Raw genomic sequence first — 16,408 nt, 5'->3', positions numbered from 1 at the left:
CTGCTAACAGCCCTGCTAAGATCAGCCTGATTGGTTCCAGGTGAGGCTGGTTACATTTACTGGTAGATATATTACTTACAGCAAGGCCTCCTAAACTACAACCCCTTTTATCTGCCATCTATTCCAGATCAGACCCCTGCAGAGGCCCCGTCACCAACCGCTCATCTGAGTCAGGTGTGATGGAGCAGGAGGACATTTCCTGCCCTGAATGACAAGAACCAGGTGCTTACTTCCCATGAACTGAATTGAAATAAATATGTATGAATATCTAACCCAGTAGAATGATTTGCTTTCCAAATCTAAACAACACAGAGGTTCTCAGCCAGGTTTCCCAGCAGCAGCAGTAAGCAAATGAACATGTCAGCCACGGTACGGCCGTGTCAGCAACAGTACGGCCATGTCAGCCACAGTATGTCAGCCACGGTACGGCCGTGTCAGCAACAGTACGGCCATGTCAGCCACAGTATGTCAGCCACGGTACGGCAGTGTCAGCCACGGTACGGCCGTGTCAGCAACAGTACGGCCATGTCAGCCACAGTATGTCAGCAACAGTACGGCAGTGTCAGCCACAGTATGTCCGCCAAGGTACGGCCGTGTCAGCCACGGTACGGCCGTGTCAGCCACGGTACGGCCGCGTCAGCCACAGTATGTCTGCCACAGTATGTCCGCCACGGTACGGCCGTGTCAGCAACAGTACGGCCATGTCAGCCACAGTATGTCAGCAACGGTACGGCAGTGTCAGCCACGGTACGGCCGCGTCAGCCACAGTATGTCTGCCACAGTATGTCCGCCACGGTACGGCCGTGTCAGCAACAGTACGGCCATGTCAGCCACAGTATGTCAGCAACGGTACGGCAGTGTCAGCCACGGTACGGCCGTGTCAGCCACGGTACGGCCGTGTCAGCCACGGTACGGCCGTGTCAGCAACAGTACGGCCATGTCAGCCACAGTATGTCAGCAACAGTACGGCAGTGTCAGCCACAGTATGTCAGCCACAGTATGTCAGCAACAGTACGGCAGTGTCAGCCACAGTATGTCTGCCACAGTATGTCCGCCATGGTACGGCCATGTCAGCCACAGTATGTCAGCAACAGTACGGCAGTGTCAGCCACAGTATGTCTGCCACAGTATGTCAGCCAGGGTACGGCCATGTCAGCCACGGTGCAGCCATGTCAGCCACAGTACGGCCATGTCAGCCACAGTATGTCAGCCACGGTACGGCAGTGTCAGCCACGGTACAGCCATGTCAGCCACGGTACAGCCATGTCAGCCACGGTACGGCCATGTCAGCCACAGTACGGCCATGTCAGCCACAGTACGGCCATGTCAGCCACAGTACGGCCATGTCAGCCACAGTATGCCAGCCACGGTACGACCATGTCAGCCACAGTACGGCCATGTCAGCCACAGTACGGCCATGTCAGCCACAGTATGCCAGCCACGGTACGACCATGTCAGCCACGGTGCAGCCATGTCAGCCACGGTGCAGCCATGTCAGCCACAGTATGTCACCCACGGTACGGCCATGTCAGCCACAGTACGGCCATGTCAGCCACAGTACGGCCATGTCAGCCACAGTACGGCCATGTCAGCCACAGTATGTCTGCCACAGTACGGCAGTGTCAGCCACAGTATGTCTGCCACAGTATGTCCGCCATGGTGCGGCCGTGTCAGCAACAGTACGGCCATGTCAGCCACAGTATGTCTGCCACAGTATGTCTGCCACAGTACGGCAGTGTCAGCCACAGTATGTCTGCCACAGTATGTCTGCCACGGTACGGCCGTGTCAGCAACAGTACGGCCATGTCAGCCACAGTATGTCAGCAACAGTACGGCAGTGTCTGCCACAGTATGTCCGCCATGGTACGGCCATGTCAGCCACAGTATGTCCGCCAAGGTACGGCCGTGTCAGCCACGGTACGGCCGTGTCAGCCACGGTACGGCCGTGTCAGCCACAGTATGTCTGCCACAGTATGTCTGCCACAGTACGGCAGTGTCAGCCACAGTATGTCTGCCACAGTATGTCCGCCATGGTACGGCCGTGTCAGCCACGGTACGGCCGTGTCAGCCACAGTATGTCTGCCACAGTATGTCTGCCACAGTACGGCAGTGTCAGCCACAGTATGTCAGCCACAGTATGTCAGCAACAGTACGGCAGTGTCAGCCACAGTATGTCTGCCACAGTATGTCCGCCATGGTACGGCCGCGTCAGCCACAGTATGTCCGCCAAGGTACGGCCGTGTCAGCCACGGTACGGCCGTGTCAGCCACAGTATGTCTGCCACAGTATGTCTGCCACGGTACGGCCGTGTCAGCAACAGTACGGCCATGTCAGCCACAGTATGTCAGCAACAGTACGGCAGTGTCTGCCACAGTATGTCCGCCATGGTACGGCCATGTCAGCCACAGTATGTCCGCCAAGGTACGGCCGTGTCAGCCACAGTATGACAGCCACAGTATGTCCGCCATGGTACGGCCATGTCAGCCACAGTATGTCCGCCAAGGTACGGCCATGTCAGCCACAGTATGTCCGCCAAGGTACGGCCGTGTCAGCCACGGTACGGCCGTGTCAGCCACAGTATGTCAGCCACGGTACGGCAGTGTCAGCCACGGTACGGCCATGTCAGCCACGGTACGGCCATGTCAGCCACGGTACGGCCATGTCAGCCACGGTACGGCCATGTCAGCCACGGTACGGCCATGTCAGCCACAGTACGGCCATGTCAGCCACGGTACGACCATGTCAGCCACGGTGTAGCCATGTCAGCCACGGTACGGCCATGTCAGCCACAGTACGGCCATGTCAGCCACGGTACGGCCATGTCAGCCACGGTACGGCCATGTCAGCCACGGTACGGCCATGTCAGCCACGGTACGGCCATGTCAGCCACGGTACGGCCATGTCAGCCACGGTACGGCCATGTCAGCCACGGTACGGCCATGTCAGCCACGGTACGGCCATGTCAGCCACGGTACGGCCATGTCAGCCACAGTACGGCCATGTCAGCCACGGTACGACCATGTCAGCCACGGTGTAGCCATGTCAGCCACAGTACGGCCATGTCAGCCACGGTACGACCATGTCAGCCACGGTGTAGCCATGTCAGCCACGGTGTAGCCATGTCAGCCACGGTGCAGCCATGTCAGCCACAGTATGTCACCCACAGTACGGCCATGTCAGCCACAGTACGGCCATGTCAGCCACAGTACGGCCATGTCAGCCACAGTACGGCCATGTCAGCCACAGTATGCCAGCCACGGTATGGCCGTGTCAGCCACAGTACGGCCATGTCAGCCACAGTATGCCAGCCACGGTACGACCATGTCAGCCACGGTACAGCCATGTCAGCCACAGTATGCCAGCCACGGCATATTTGGAGGCAAATCATTTTAATATGACCTCAGGGCTAACATGATGTACCAACACCTCCAACACGGACGGACGGTTCAGCTCTCTTCCAATCAGCCACTGTTATCAGTTTTATGGTCAGCTGCTGTTTCTGGAAGTTTTTCTTCACCATAAAGAGACGTCATCTATTAAATATTAACTTGGTTGTTACTTAACATGGAGAGATAGGCATTCCTGGGAATATTCACATGTTTGAGGCCTTTTCCACAAACCTTTCCTTAAAACAGGAATGCCATAAACACCATCAGCAAAGAGGAGGGGGGAATCCCTGGTGTGGTGAACGATGGAGGGACCGTTAGCCTGGCACACCGTGTCAAACCTGCCGTCCTTCCCTTCAACGCAGCCGTCTGCGTCAGACTGACATATGAGGGACTTGGTCAGGCGTCATTCATGCCAGTCAGAAACATAAGTGACATTCAGTCCCAGCATGGCTTGTTCAGAAATAAGCTCCAGGCATCCTGGGCTGTTATGCTAATTAGCCATTTGCTCGCTGTGTTATGGTGGCCAGGCTGCTGTAAAACAGGACAGTCCTAAAAAAGCCCTGCAACAATCCAGACGCTTCGATGAAAAACTGATTATTACCTGATGAGAATTGGCTCTAAACAGATTCTAGGCCCAGTGCAAACCGCTCCGTCGCTAGGGACCTGTCCTTTGCACTGGTCGCTCGCCCTGGCCGCAGACAGCCGGTCGCTCGCCCTGGCCGCAGACAGCCGGTCGCTCGCCCTGGCCGCAGCCCGATCATGACGAGCTTTGGTTGGCAACAAACGGCACGTTTACATCTGCTTCTCTTTAGAGGCTTTTAAGCAGTTTTTAGTTTTTTCAGCTCTTCTTTCTGAAAACAGTCAGAACAGACGTCTCCCAGTGACCTGAGCTGTTGTTAACCTCATGATGGTTCAGACACTATACAGCATTCAACAATCAATCAACATTAATGTTTCAACTAGGGCTGAAATAATTAATTGGATTAATCCATTATTGAAATAATCATCAACTCATTTAGTAATCGACTAATCTAAAACATGCCTTTAGCTGACAGAGCCACCCACTGAGAGCAGGAATTATGAGATTGTAAAAAAAACAAAACAAAATACATAAACTTTAAGTTTAACAAACGTTTCTTCTGTCAATCTGCTCCATCCAGAACACGCAGCACTTATGCTCATGCTCATAACTTATACAAAACCTATGGCAGCGTTTTTCTGCCAGATTCTCCTTTCATCAGGCATACGCTGGTCTAAATCGTCAAGGTGAAAAGGGGGCCGTTAAGGAACCCCTGCCTATCAGATTATTAATAAAAAATAATAATAATTGAAATTTATTGAAGTCACATTGGAGAAATTCCCTCTCTGCATGTAACCCCTCCCCTTGGGGAGCAGTGGGCTGCCATTGTGCGGCGCCTGGGGAGCAGGGTGGGGTTAAGGGTCTTGCTCAGGGACCCAGAGTGGCAGTCTGGGGGGATCAAACCAGGTACTGCAACCTTCTCAGAGCACAGAGCGCTGCACTGACCAGTAGGCCACCACTCCCCCAGATTAATCTGTCAATTAATCAATTTGTAAACTAATGGTTACTGCTGGCAGTTTGATCTGCTGGAGCAGAGATCAGATGAATGGTTTGAATGGGCCAACAGAGTCGGCAGTTGACAAGGAATAGGACACCTCATATTTAGGAGCATTGCTGGTGAAAAGGTGAGAGGAAGGGTGAATGTGGAGCCAGCAGCTTATTGCAGCTCCTGACGGTATCTGCCGTGGCCTCCTGAGGGCGATCAGCTCAGATCAGTGAACCTTTGAACCTCGGTTACATGCGCAGCCTCGACCTTTAAGCCTGTTTTCCATATGAACTTTGTCACGCGTGTTAAACTAGCATATTACTAACCAAATAAGAAAGTTTCTTCCCTTTCTGAGTCAATGTTCTCTTACAGAATCCTCTGGGAAAAAGGAAGTGTACTTTCACCACACCGAGCGCTCAGTGTTTTCCTGACAGGCTGTTCAAGCGTTGCAGTGACAGATTACAGCGTGAGGCATTTCATGATGTGCTCTGATCAGCAATTTACACATAGGATTATATGCTGCAAGTATAGATAAGATACCACAGCGCTCCGCTCTGTGTGGATATTTACTTCATCATCTTATTAGTTCAGAAACCCCTTTAACTGAAGCCTCTCTCTGGAAAACAGCTGACAAAGTGAGCAATCAGCCCTGCAATAACAGCTTTTAATCAGTCAGGTCTGGATAATCCTGGAAAGCAAACTTTCCCAAAAGCAGCAGCGGCGGCTCAGGCTGCAGTGGGATTCAGGAATGCTGCCATGTGAGCGCTCCATCAGGCTGGATACTGTTTGACCAACTGCATGACTGCGGTTATTATGTTTGATCATCACAGCTAAAGGATCCCCAAACAACAAGCACACATAGATCTGATATCAGAAAAATGCCAGCAAATATGAGACGGAGGAAATAATCCATCCATCGTTAGCTTAATGGAGTAGAATCTCAGATCATTGTGGGTCCAACAGAGGGAGAGTGCCTCAGCATCAAACAAACGAGCTGGTCCTCACCACCTGGAAGCTGACTGAGATCCTGGAAAAAACAGGATTTTCATCCAAAAGGCCACCAAGCAGAAGATCTGCAAGGAGCTCCCCAGCTTCTCCTAAACCTCTGAGTAACTTCTGCGTAACTTATCCAGAACTTCTCTCCAACATATCAGTGTATCTGCCCGTGTTCCAGACGAGCGCTGAACGTGTTTCTACCTTCCAGCTACTGTATAAAGGCGTATTGGCAGCGTTTTGGTATAAAGGGGGTTCACAGGAAGAAACCATCAGTTCTCCTCCAGACTTCATCCCCATCATAGGGTGAGCCAGAAGGTGAGTGATGGATCCTCCCTGCGTTCACGCCCACCACCAACACATTTGACATGACATTTTTTTCTGGTGGGCGTTAAACAACAGCTAGATTAATACCGTGATCAAAGACATCTTTTTCTGTAGGCTGGGCGCCTCCTGCCCCCCTCAGGACTCTGGCCTGTGCATCCTTTCCTGGGCATTACGCTGCCGAGTGTTATTCAGAAGTTAGGCTGTCGTTGGACAGAAGTTCTGGACTCGTTCTGAATACTCTATGTTTACGCTCAGAATAGAATAAATCGATAGAAAGTTCAGCGTCTGCCAGAGTTTAGGAGATTCTGGGACGTCAGGCAGACGCTGGAGAAATCAGACAGGTGTGACAGGAGGCCTCAGATCCATTCAGCTGAAGGTTGGAATGGTTTTATATATCAGACCAACACAAAGGGCAGACTGTCCCGTCAGATTTATTCACTGCTTTCAAATTAAGGCTAAATTAAACCTGAACAATATTAAGGCTCCCAAAAAATCTATTAAAATTGAGAGCAAAAGGTTCCTTTTTTTAAATGATTTTTTTAAATGTTTTTTTATTCATCTTAAATGCTTAATGTTTATATATTTTCTTTACAATCTTGTTATAATTCCTGTTCTCAGCGGATCGCTCTGTCAGCTAAAGGCAGAGTCTCTAAAGCTAATGATTAATCCATTAGTAACTCAGATTACTATTTTTCCAATAATTGATCAATCCCATTAATTGTTTCAGCCCCAATATACATATATATAAAAAATAAACCAAAAGAGACTGGTCTATAATACTTCTGTTTGCTGTAAACCATTAAACCGCAGCTCCTCCTGCTTCTCCTCCTGTTTCTCCTCCTGCAGCTCCTGCTCTGTTAGCACGTCTCCAGTCCAGCAGGTGACAGCCCCCCCCCCCGGAGCTCCTCAGGCAGCTTCTAGTGAGACAGGAGGCCAGACTGGCTCCAGGTGTGCCCCCCCCCCCCCAGCCTTGCAGCCTGGCTGCGCAGCTATAACCCCCTCAGTAGTGATGTAGTGAGGGTCCCCAGCCCTCCTGTCAGGGAGCAGCCTCTGTCAAAGCAGCATTTAACTTGACCTTGCCTCCATGTTAACCCCCCACCACACCCGCCAGCAGCTCTATGCAGCAGCAGGGACAGTGAAGGTGAAATAAAGTCAGCTTTATTGGTGTCTATTTAAACGTCCAGCCCTTCAGCGGCAGCTTACTGCGGAAAACGCAACATAAACAGCAGCTCTGGCAAAAACTAAAGCTAATTATCCACATTAATTCACACCGAATGGAGGAAAGCATCCAGGCGGCTGGGATTACGGATCTTAATCCAGATTCAATCTGCGTTTTAAGGCGAAAGCCGAGCAGTTGTGTTAAAGCGCAGGTTTCTACCGGGAGGCCTGGCAGCTCCTGCTAGCCTGATGCTAAGCTAACTCACCTCTCCTGACAGCCTCGTCATAAGACAGGAATCCGATCCTCGACTCTTTAGCCCCCATGCCGCCCGGCTCTCTCTGCCATCGGAGGGACAAAGCGGCGACAGTCGGAGCTCTGCCTCCGGGTTCTGGTCAAACGGCTCCTGATGGCGTCTAAGCGGTGAACGGCTCAATGTTTTCAGCGACGCCTCTGTCACGTGACCTCACTCTACAGGTCAGTTGATCGGCGGCCGTAAACAGACGCCAAGTGGTGGAAAAACATTTCATTTCACTGGAGCCACAAACCTGTTTAATGTCAGAATGTTAAAAAGCTCCAGATGCCATTTTTATTCAGTGTGTCAATAATAAAGCTGTCAGGATGTTTCCAGATAACAGTAACTGTGTTAGTAGCTCCACCTATTGGCTGGTTGGGTACATGGCAGGATTCTCACCACGCAGCAGGGGCGGATCTAGACCACATGTTCCAGGGGGCAGCGTGTTTTCATGGGGCACAGAAAAACCTGGAGTAAAGAAAAACAGGAGATTCAAATATACATTAAAATCGTAGGGAAGTCATATTTAAATATCAAATCATTCTGGCTTAAACATGCATATAAATTTATTATTTATCAAACAGTATTGTCCTAAAATTTAGAAAAAATCTCTTCATAATAGAAATGTTCTATTACGGTAATTGAAATATATATATATATATTTTTTTTTAATACACGGATTTGTGTAAAAAATGATTTCCCTACGACTTTAATACCAAACTTCTCAAAACTGTTTCTTTTTTATTTTTTTATTGTAAAGTAAACAAAGCTAAACTCACAAGAATCCAGAGTGGAATAAAGGTTCCAACCACCGGGAGCAGGAACTAATCAAATCAAATGTAATGATAGAAACCTTAGTCAGTTAAATAACCTGCTGCTGTCATTCTACACATCTCTGATGTTGCTGCTATTTTCAAATATCCATTACTGTAAAAATGTCCATAGCTGCATATTGGTTATTTATTCCCCAGTTTTATATTGTTAAAACACTTTACAGTATTGTATTGTTTATATTTTAACTCTATTATGTTATTCTTATACATTTTTCTAAGGTCCTCATCTGTGTGACCATTTTCAATAATCTTTCTGTTGCTGTAAATTTGCCCATTTTGGGACAATAAAGGGATTTTCTATTCTATTCTATAAAAGGGGTAGACAGATATTAGTAAATCTAAACAATGTATGTATAAAAAATATATCTGTAAAAATCTCTTATATTCAACAGCACAAAATACTTAGTTAAGCATTTTGTGCAAAACAGCAATAAAAATGAAACTCCTATCAGATTTATAGTCCCCCCCCTGCAGATCTATTAGAATCTGTCCTTAAATTCCAGCCAAACCCATTTAAACAGTAACAGATAAAAACCTTTAGATAAATCAAACATTACCGCCACATATCTGACTCTATAACCATTAAAACAACTATTTTCATTCATTTCAGACGAAACTATTCACAGACTGGATTATATTAAACTGAACTTCCAATTTTCACCACTGTTCGGCACCAAGTAACCTTTCCTCTGATCATGGAGCAGCCGAGTTGTTTGATCTCGCAATGAATCCTGGGATATCCAGGGCTATGGAGGATACATCGGACCCGTCCTTCAAATCGCGGTAAAAGGAGGACGCATTTTAAGGCCTCATAACTCAACGCCTCGCCATGACGTATCTATGAATCTGACCTTCAGAGATCGCAGCTCCACAATCAACATTTACTTTTCCTTCTCTTTTCAAAGGGAAATTCTTTACATATGTATTCAAGTATAACTTCCTGTTCCTTGCTTTCATCTTAAACCCCAACCATCAGCCCATCCAGGGGCTGTCATGTAATTTTACCTCCCAGTCTTGCTGCTATGCTTAGGTCACGGATCGTCCTTGATAACCCCACCCAGATGGTTGACCTCCAGTTTCTCATCCTCTTCTTGTACCGCTGTCCCTTCCAGGGTCACTGCTCCACATCCCTTCCTCTCATTAACACAAGTCTAATGGCTTCCATCTTCTTTTTCCAGATTATTCCTCCATCTTTCCAAGCTGTCTTTCTCTTGTTCCCCATCCTCGCTTCAGAGCATAATATTTTATAAAGCAAACACAGGTCTGCCGTGAGCCACACTCATTTTTTAACCTTGATTACCTTTGCAAACTCCAGAGGACTCAATCCTGTCTCCACCTAAAACCAGCCCTTGCTGCTGCCACCATATCTGCCTCGAACTATTCTCACATTCAGCTGAGTGTTTTGAAGCAGTGAGTAAAAGCATTTATCATGTAAAATAAAAGCACTTTATGTCATGATCTGGCCTGTTTGCTCTACCTAATTAGTAATTCCTCTCACCTGTCATTTTCCCTCCCTGCCTCAATTATAATTTATTCCCCTCACCTGTTTCCTCTAGTTTATATTCAGTTCAGCCTGAGCATTCAGGGCCAGATCATTGCTTGTCTTTCTGTCAGTCTTTCTGTTAAGTTTTATTTGGTTCATGTCCTGGATCCTAGCAGCCAGTGGAAAGAGGGTTTTAGTGTTTGTCTCGTCTCCTGATTGTCCACTGTTCCTCCCCCGCTGAGTCCTCTGGGTTTTTGGCTCAATATGTGGGGAGGTTCAGTTTTTATCCAGTAAGCCTGGCTCCAGGGAGGAGACCAGTTTAAAGTCCTGCATCAAGTTCTGGTTCCACGTCCTGTCTCGGCTACCCTCTTCCACTGAGCCTGCTCTTCTGCACCTGATCCTGTCTGCTCCTGTGCGTGACCACCTGGTCATGCTTCTGGTCCCAGTCAGACTCTGAACCTGCCTGGGAGCCTGTGGATGCCTGGAAGTCTGGATTCTGCCACCTGTCTCTGTTCCTGCCTGATCTGGATCCTGCCTGTTTCTGTCTGTTCCTGTCTGTTCTGGATCCCTGACCAGGATCGGCTTCCAGCATGACCTCTGGGACTGCAGCACTGGGGACACTCGTGGTCTGGACTGTTAAACCAGAGTGTCTGAGATTGGGCGATTGGATTGCTGATTGCTCGTTGGTAGTATGGGGTTGAAGTGAAGCCACCGGCAGCCATATTGGTACTCCCTAGTTAGACTGGTTTCAATGTAAACAATCAGTGCGCTGCAACATCGAACAACCATGATGTTCTCATTTTAAGGGGGACTTAAGAATTTTAAAATAAAGATAAATCCATCACTTTGACACAGACTGGCTGTTTTAGATCACCAGTAGATTAACTTTAACTTAGAATAAAAAAATATCACATTGCAGAGTCATTATGAAGTCAATGAAGTCTATAAATCATGTAATATAACATATTATACAATCCATCACAATAACATTAATGGAGCAGAATAATACAGATGAGCCAAAAGAGCTAAATAGATGAACATGTACATGTAATGAACATGCATTGATGACATTGTTGTGGTAATTACATCTTAGATATAATGTAAATATTTTACATCAAGACTGAATTACCAGTACATGTCTGTTTATGCTATAGTATTTTCCTATTTGCAGATTATGCATGAATGATGCCGCATACTTTATGCTGTGTCTGTGCATTAGCCTTTAAATCTGACAGATTTACATGGAGCCATGTGTATATGTATGTCTATTCTATTAACATTTCTCTATCTGTATAATGGGTCCGTTTTATGTGTTGTCTTCTCCATTCAGAGGGCCCCCTGCCTGTCTTTGCCTAGGGCCCCACATTTCCTAAATCCGGCCCTGGTTACAGCAGTAACATCTGTAAAACATCTGCCTTTATCAGGGGCCCCGTCCCTGACTGAGTCTTTGTCCCTTTGGTCAATCTGGGTGGAGTTTTGCTGTCGCCTTCTTCCGTTTCTTGCAGACTAGACATCGATATGCGTATCGTTGTCTCCCTCCAGTCATCAAGAAGTCGTTATGAAATTAAGAACAGAACCTCCAATTTCTCTTTGATTCACATCTAGATTTAACTAAATATAACAGAATAATTGAAAACCTGTCTTCATGATGTCGATCAGTTGTAACGATCTTGGTTCAGTTGTTTTTCTTTAAGTTTTCTGTTTCAAGTTTAGCCAGGTTTTTCATTGTTTTCTAGCTTTATTGGTGTGTCTGGATTCATTTAAGTTGCTTAGGTTTTTCTGTCTGTCCTCTGCTGCCTCCTTGTGTTCTTTTCCCTTGGCTTCCTCATCAGCTCTAATCACACCTGCTCCCTATCAGCTCATTAGCTCTACCTTTGTTCAGTCAGCCATAAATACACTCCCTCTGCAGTCCCTCTTTGCTGGTTCCCCGTCTTACCTTTCCTCACCCTGGCTCCTTGATGGTTTTCCCCTGATGTCTCCATGGTTCTGGTTTGTGTTTGATTTTTATGTCAGATTTTTGGATACCTGTTTTTGTTGCCTGATCTCTCATTAAACCCTCCAAGAACTCACCTCTGCCTCTCAGCTTCTGCTTTTGGGTCCAAACAAAAACCTCAAACCAAATCTTGACATCAGTAGACTACTCCTCATCCTTACATCTTTCCAACACAACAATTTCAACTGAATCCACAAACATGCTACCCAGTATAAGCTAAATCAGGTCTAAGCCTTGTTCTCCAACTAAATGATTTCTTTGGACTGGTGGTCGTGCCTTTGCTTTATTTGCCTTCCATTCCCCCTGCCGCTCCCAAACAACATATGAGGGGAGTGTTGGCCTAGTGGTCAGTGCAGTGCTCTGGGAAGGTTGCAAGTACCCGGTTTGATCCCCACAGACTGTGCTCCCTGTTCGGTGCACAATGGCCGCCCACTGCTCCCCAGGGGGAGGGGTTAAATGCAGAGGTAAATTTCACCAATGTGAGATAAATAAAGTTAGATTATGAATTGATCAAACAGCTGCCCCAGAGCCACCCTAACTACCACTGCTTTTAGGAACTTTGACCAAAGCATCTGCTGTATTGTTACCATTAACACCCCCCCACCCCCCACCCCCCATCAGCCTGAACCCAAACAACACATCAGACTGCTCTGTTCTGGGCAGCATCACACATACTGTATGTGTCGTCTTCCTGCACATCTTTATCTATTTCCACTAAAGAATGATCAAGGTACACTGTTCCTTTGAGCTAAGTCTAAAGTTAGACTAGCGTTAACATTTGCTATCATCATCTTTAAAATGGTAAACATGGGCCCTTATTTGGCAGCTTCACAGAAAGCCTGACCTTACCCACTGACCTTTCCCAGAGCAGCAGGTCATGACCTTTGAGTCTGTTGGTAAACTGTCTGATTAATCAGTTTTCATCTAGAAATATAAGATTTACCTAAACTGAACTATATGCTTATTTATGTTGGACTTGTGTTATTTTAAACACACTAGTCTTGCAAAACAAGAGTTCCCGTTTTTCACCCCAATTCTTCCAGACCATCGCCACACTCTAAGTGTTGTTTATTAAGCCTTATGGCATCAAAGGCTTAATCTTATTGCAGAGACACAGTTTAGATTCTCTACTGATTATAATTGTGATATTTTGAAGGACCTTGTGTTGACCCTGATGTCTTGGTCTTAGGTGATGTCCCTTTAATGCTTCAGCAATGGCACAGTGGATGGCCGATTTCCATGGCGTCTAACTTGGTGCTGTAGTAACACAGAAGCCTCCTCTCCGTGTGCCTGTTTGCCACATCCCAGAGGAGAAGAACCCTTCACTTTCCTTCACATCCGACTCAAACAGGCGCTAACAACTCTGATGCTTCCTGTTTTAGGACGCTAAAAGCCTGCTCTGCCTGTGTCGTCCAACACAGCGGCGCCATTAGTTTCCCACGTCTGGCTTCTGTGATCAGCATTCTGAAAGAACTACAGTTTCAGCTTATTTAAGCACATTATTTTTACTGTATTTTGCCAATCTTAAAAATAATATCTTCTTTCATACTGTGCCTGGTTTCGGATGCTCCTTCTAGGACCTTCTGTGATTCCCACTCGAGCAGAGGTGATCACCCTTCCTTTAAGCCCAACTCTGAAACCCTTTGACCCTAACCATGATAGAACACCTGCACGCAGCAGACCCACCTGCTGCAATGCCAGGCCTGTAAGAATGTCGTCCACATACTGCAGCACACAGCACCTGCACAAAAGACAATGTTTAAATGTTTTCATCAATTCTATTCAGTTTATTTCTATAGCTCCAATTTACACCATGTCATCTCAGGTCACTTTCCAGTTCACCAGATCATCCAGTCAGATTGATTCAAAGTTTTCTATCTAAGGAAAACCAGCTGATTGCATCGACTCATTGACTCTTCAGCAATCCCTCACACTAAGCATGCTTGTAGCGACAGTGGAGAGGAAAAACTCCCTTTGAACAGGAAGAAACCTCCAGCAGAACCAGGCTCAGTGTGAGCGGCCATCTGCTGAGGCCCACTGGGGTTCAAGGAGACAGAAGCAGACATAGAAAAAGAAGCATAGATACAAAAGGCAACTGTCAACCAGCTCCACAGGCGGCCCCGTCCAGGAAACACACAGCCAGGCAGACGAGCTCCGAGCCAGCTCCCATGTCAGAGGATGAAGAGAGCACATCCAGTTAGTCACAGTCAGAGAAACAGGACTACACTGGAAAACAGGCCAAGCTCCAACATCTAGAAACAAAGGTGTTGATGGCAGCAGCACAGCTGATATTTCTCTCCAGGATGGAGTCACAGCCAAACAGGAACAGACCAGATGAAGCTACTATGAGAAAAAGCAGAGAGAGCAGAACGTTAGAGATTGAACTAACAGATTCTGCAGAGTGGGAGAATAGAGAGAGAATGAAGCAGAATGATGAAAAAGGGGTCCCTATGTCCTCCAGCAGTCTAAGCCTATAGCAGCAGAACTATAGAGATAGCTCAGGATAACCTGAGCCACCCTAACTATAAGCTTTATCAAAAAGGAAAGTTTTAAGCCTAGCCTTAAAAGTAGACAGGGTGTCTGCCTCACGGACTAAAACTGGTAGTTGGTTCCACAGGAGAGGAGCCTGATAACTAAAAGATCTGCCTCCCATTCTACTTTTAGAAATTCTAGGAACCACTAGTAAACCTGCAGATTGAGAGCAAAGTGCTCTGTTAGGAACATAAGGAACAATCAGATCTCTGATATAAGATGGAGCTTGGCCATTTAAGGCTTTAAATGTGAGAAGGAGGATTTTTAATCTTTGTAAAACATGATTAAAGAGTGAACGGCTGTCCGTCAAACCCTGCTGTGCGTGTGCTGCTGACACGTATGGTGAAAGCGAGCAGTTCCTGGTAGCTTTCCTGAGTAGGCATGCAGGAGAGCACGTTAGCTCATAAGGTCGCTTCAACCGCACCATATCTGGAACAGATTCCAGAAAATGTCGGTCCATTTCTGAATCCTGTTTTCTCTTCCAGATGTTCTGCTGCTTTTTACTATCGTCTCCCTTTTAAAGGAGTTTGTAGGTGTCCCAGCTTGGGCTGAGGCCATTAGGGCGGAGCCCTGTACCGTCTGCCAATCAGTAGCATTGACAGCTCTTTTGATCACTAGACACAGGGTTTGTTTCTGTAGATGTTCTGCGACCTGCAGGGTGGAATGAGGCGATACAGGGTCTCCAGGTCAGCGACCTTCCTTCCCACCCGCAAATCTGCATCAGATTGATGTCTGTCTGTCCAGCAAATGTAGAAAACATTAGAAAACATGCAAACTGAACCAGAAGAAAGGGTCCGCCCCTTAGGAATGGGGAGCCCTAAGGGGCGGAGCCTTTTCTAAGCCAAAACCAGGTGTTGTTGGTCCACTTTATAAAACCTGGAACTTAATTATATTTCTGACATTTTGAATTGTGGATGGGAAGAGAAACTTCTTCAATCTTGGAAACAAAGTCCAGTGGATTGTTTTAACATTTTTGGAATGACTATGACCTGGATGACTGACAGTCTTCCCCAGCTCTCTTCCAGAACTGCAGTCTTTGCTCCAAGTCCTTCTAAAGCTGTTCTTTTAGGTCAGGACACTGAAGGTCCTCAGCAACCTTTTTAATTTTTTTTTTATTCATTTATTTATTTGAATTATTACAATGAACATTCATCAACATGTCAGCATAAAGCATCAATGTAAATATGCCAGAATTAGCACAACAGCTAGTTTGCATCCGCTGTCCTAAGGCAGGTAAAAATGGTGAACATTAAATAAGACACTACAGGAGAGAACAGAGTGGATACAAACAGATAAGATGCCAATAACATAAAACCATAATAAAATGAGGTTAATAGGCCCATGGAAACAGATCAATTTACCTGTGAACTTTAGACACATGCAGCCATAGAAGTGACTGGAACAACCTAAATCCCTGATTTGGTGTCATGACCCAATTCTTCAGCAACCTCCTCATTAGAGGCCATTGTTTGTAGAATAGGGAATGTTGAGGTTTATCAATAGGCAGGTCCCAGATACATAGAAAGCAGAAATGCTGATGATAATTGTGTCGTCAATGGTTTGATACTTTCCCCAGTTTTTGTACCTGTGATAAAATCTGAATTTTAGGATATCAACACGTCTTTCAGAGGCGTACTGGATCTCCCCTGGATGTGATGGCGAAAGGGCACAGAAGAACTGACCCCTCCCTCCCCTACCTGTGAACACCTGTGGATGCAACCAGAACTGTGGTTAAACTTCCATCTTATCAAGGACATGGCCTGTGGACAGCGATCACGGACAAATTGAACGCACTCATCATAAACACACAGCTAACGTCTCAAATGTCAGATTGACTTCATG

At 46.7% G+C, this 16,408-nt stretch overlaps 1 protein-coding gene across 5 annotated transcripts in view; it reads right to left on the bottom strand.

Moving 5' to 3' along the window:
- Positions 1 to 7,953, bottom strand: part of usp32 (ubiquitin specific peptidase 32) — a 78,271-nt gene extending 70,318 nt beyond the window's left edge. For 2 of the 5 annotated variants that reach the window (XM_038304598.1, XM_038304596.1), the window contains exon 1: positions 7,699 to 7,951. In XM_038304598.1, the coding sequence (XP_038160526.1) occupies positions 7,699 to 7,756 (58 nt within the window). In that variant the 5' untranslated portion in view covers positions 7,757 to 7,951. Of the gene's footprint in view, positions 1 to 7,698 lie in introns of all 5 variants that reach the window. The other 3 variants (XM_038304595.1, XM_038304597.1, XM_038304599.1) reach the window with 3 other exon arrangements.
- Positions 7,954 to 16,408: the final 8,455 nt, after the last annotated feature.

The sequence above is a fragment of the Cyprinodon tularosa genome, unplaced genomic scaffold (genome assembly GCF_016077235.1).
Source record: "Cyprinodon tularosa strain WSP-4 unplaced genomic scaffold, ASM1607723v1 ctg539, whole genome shotgun sequence".
NCBI lineage: Eukaryota > Metazoa > Chordata > Actinopteri > Cyprinodontiformes > Cyprinodontidae > Cyprinodon > Cyprinodon tularosa.
This window is presented reverse-complemented; position numbering and strand designations above follow the sequence as displayed.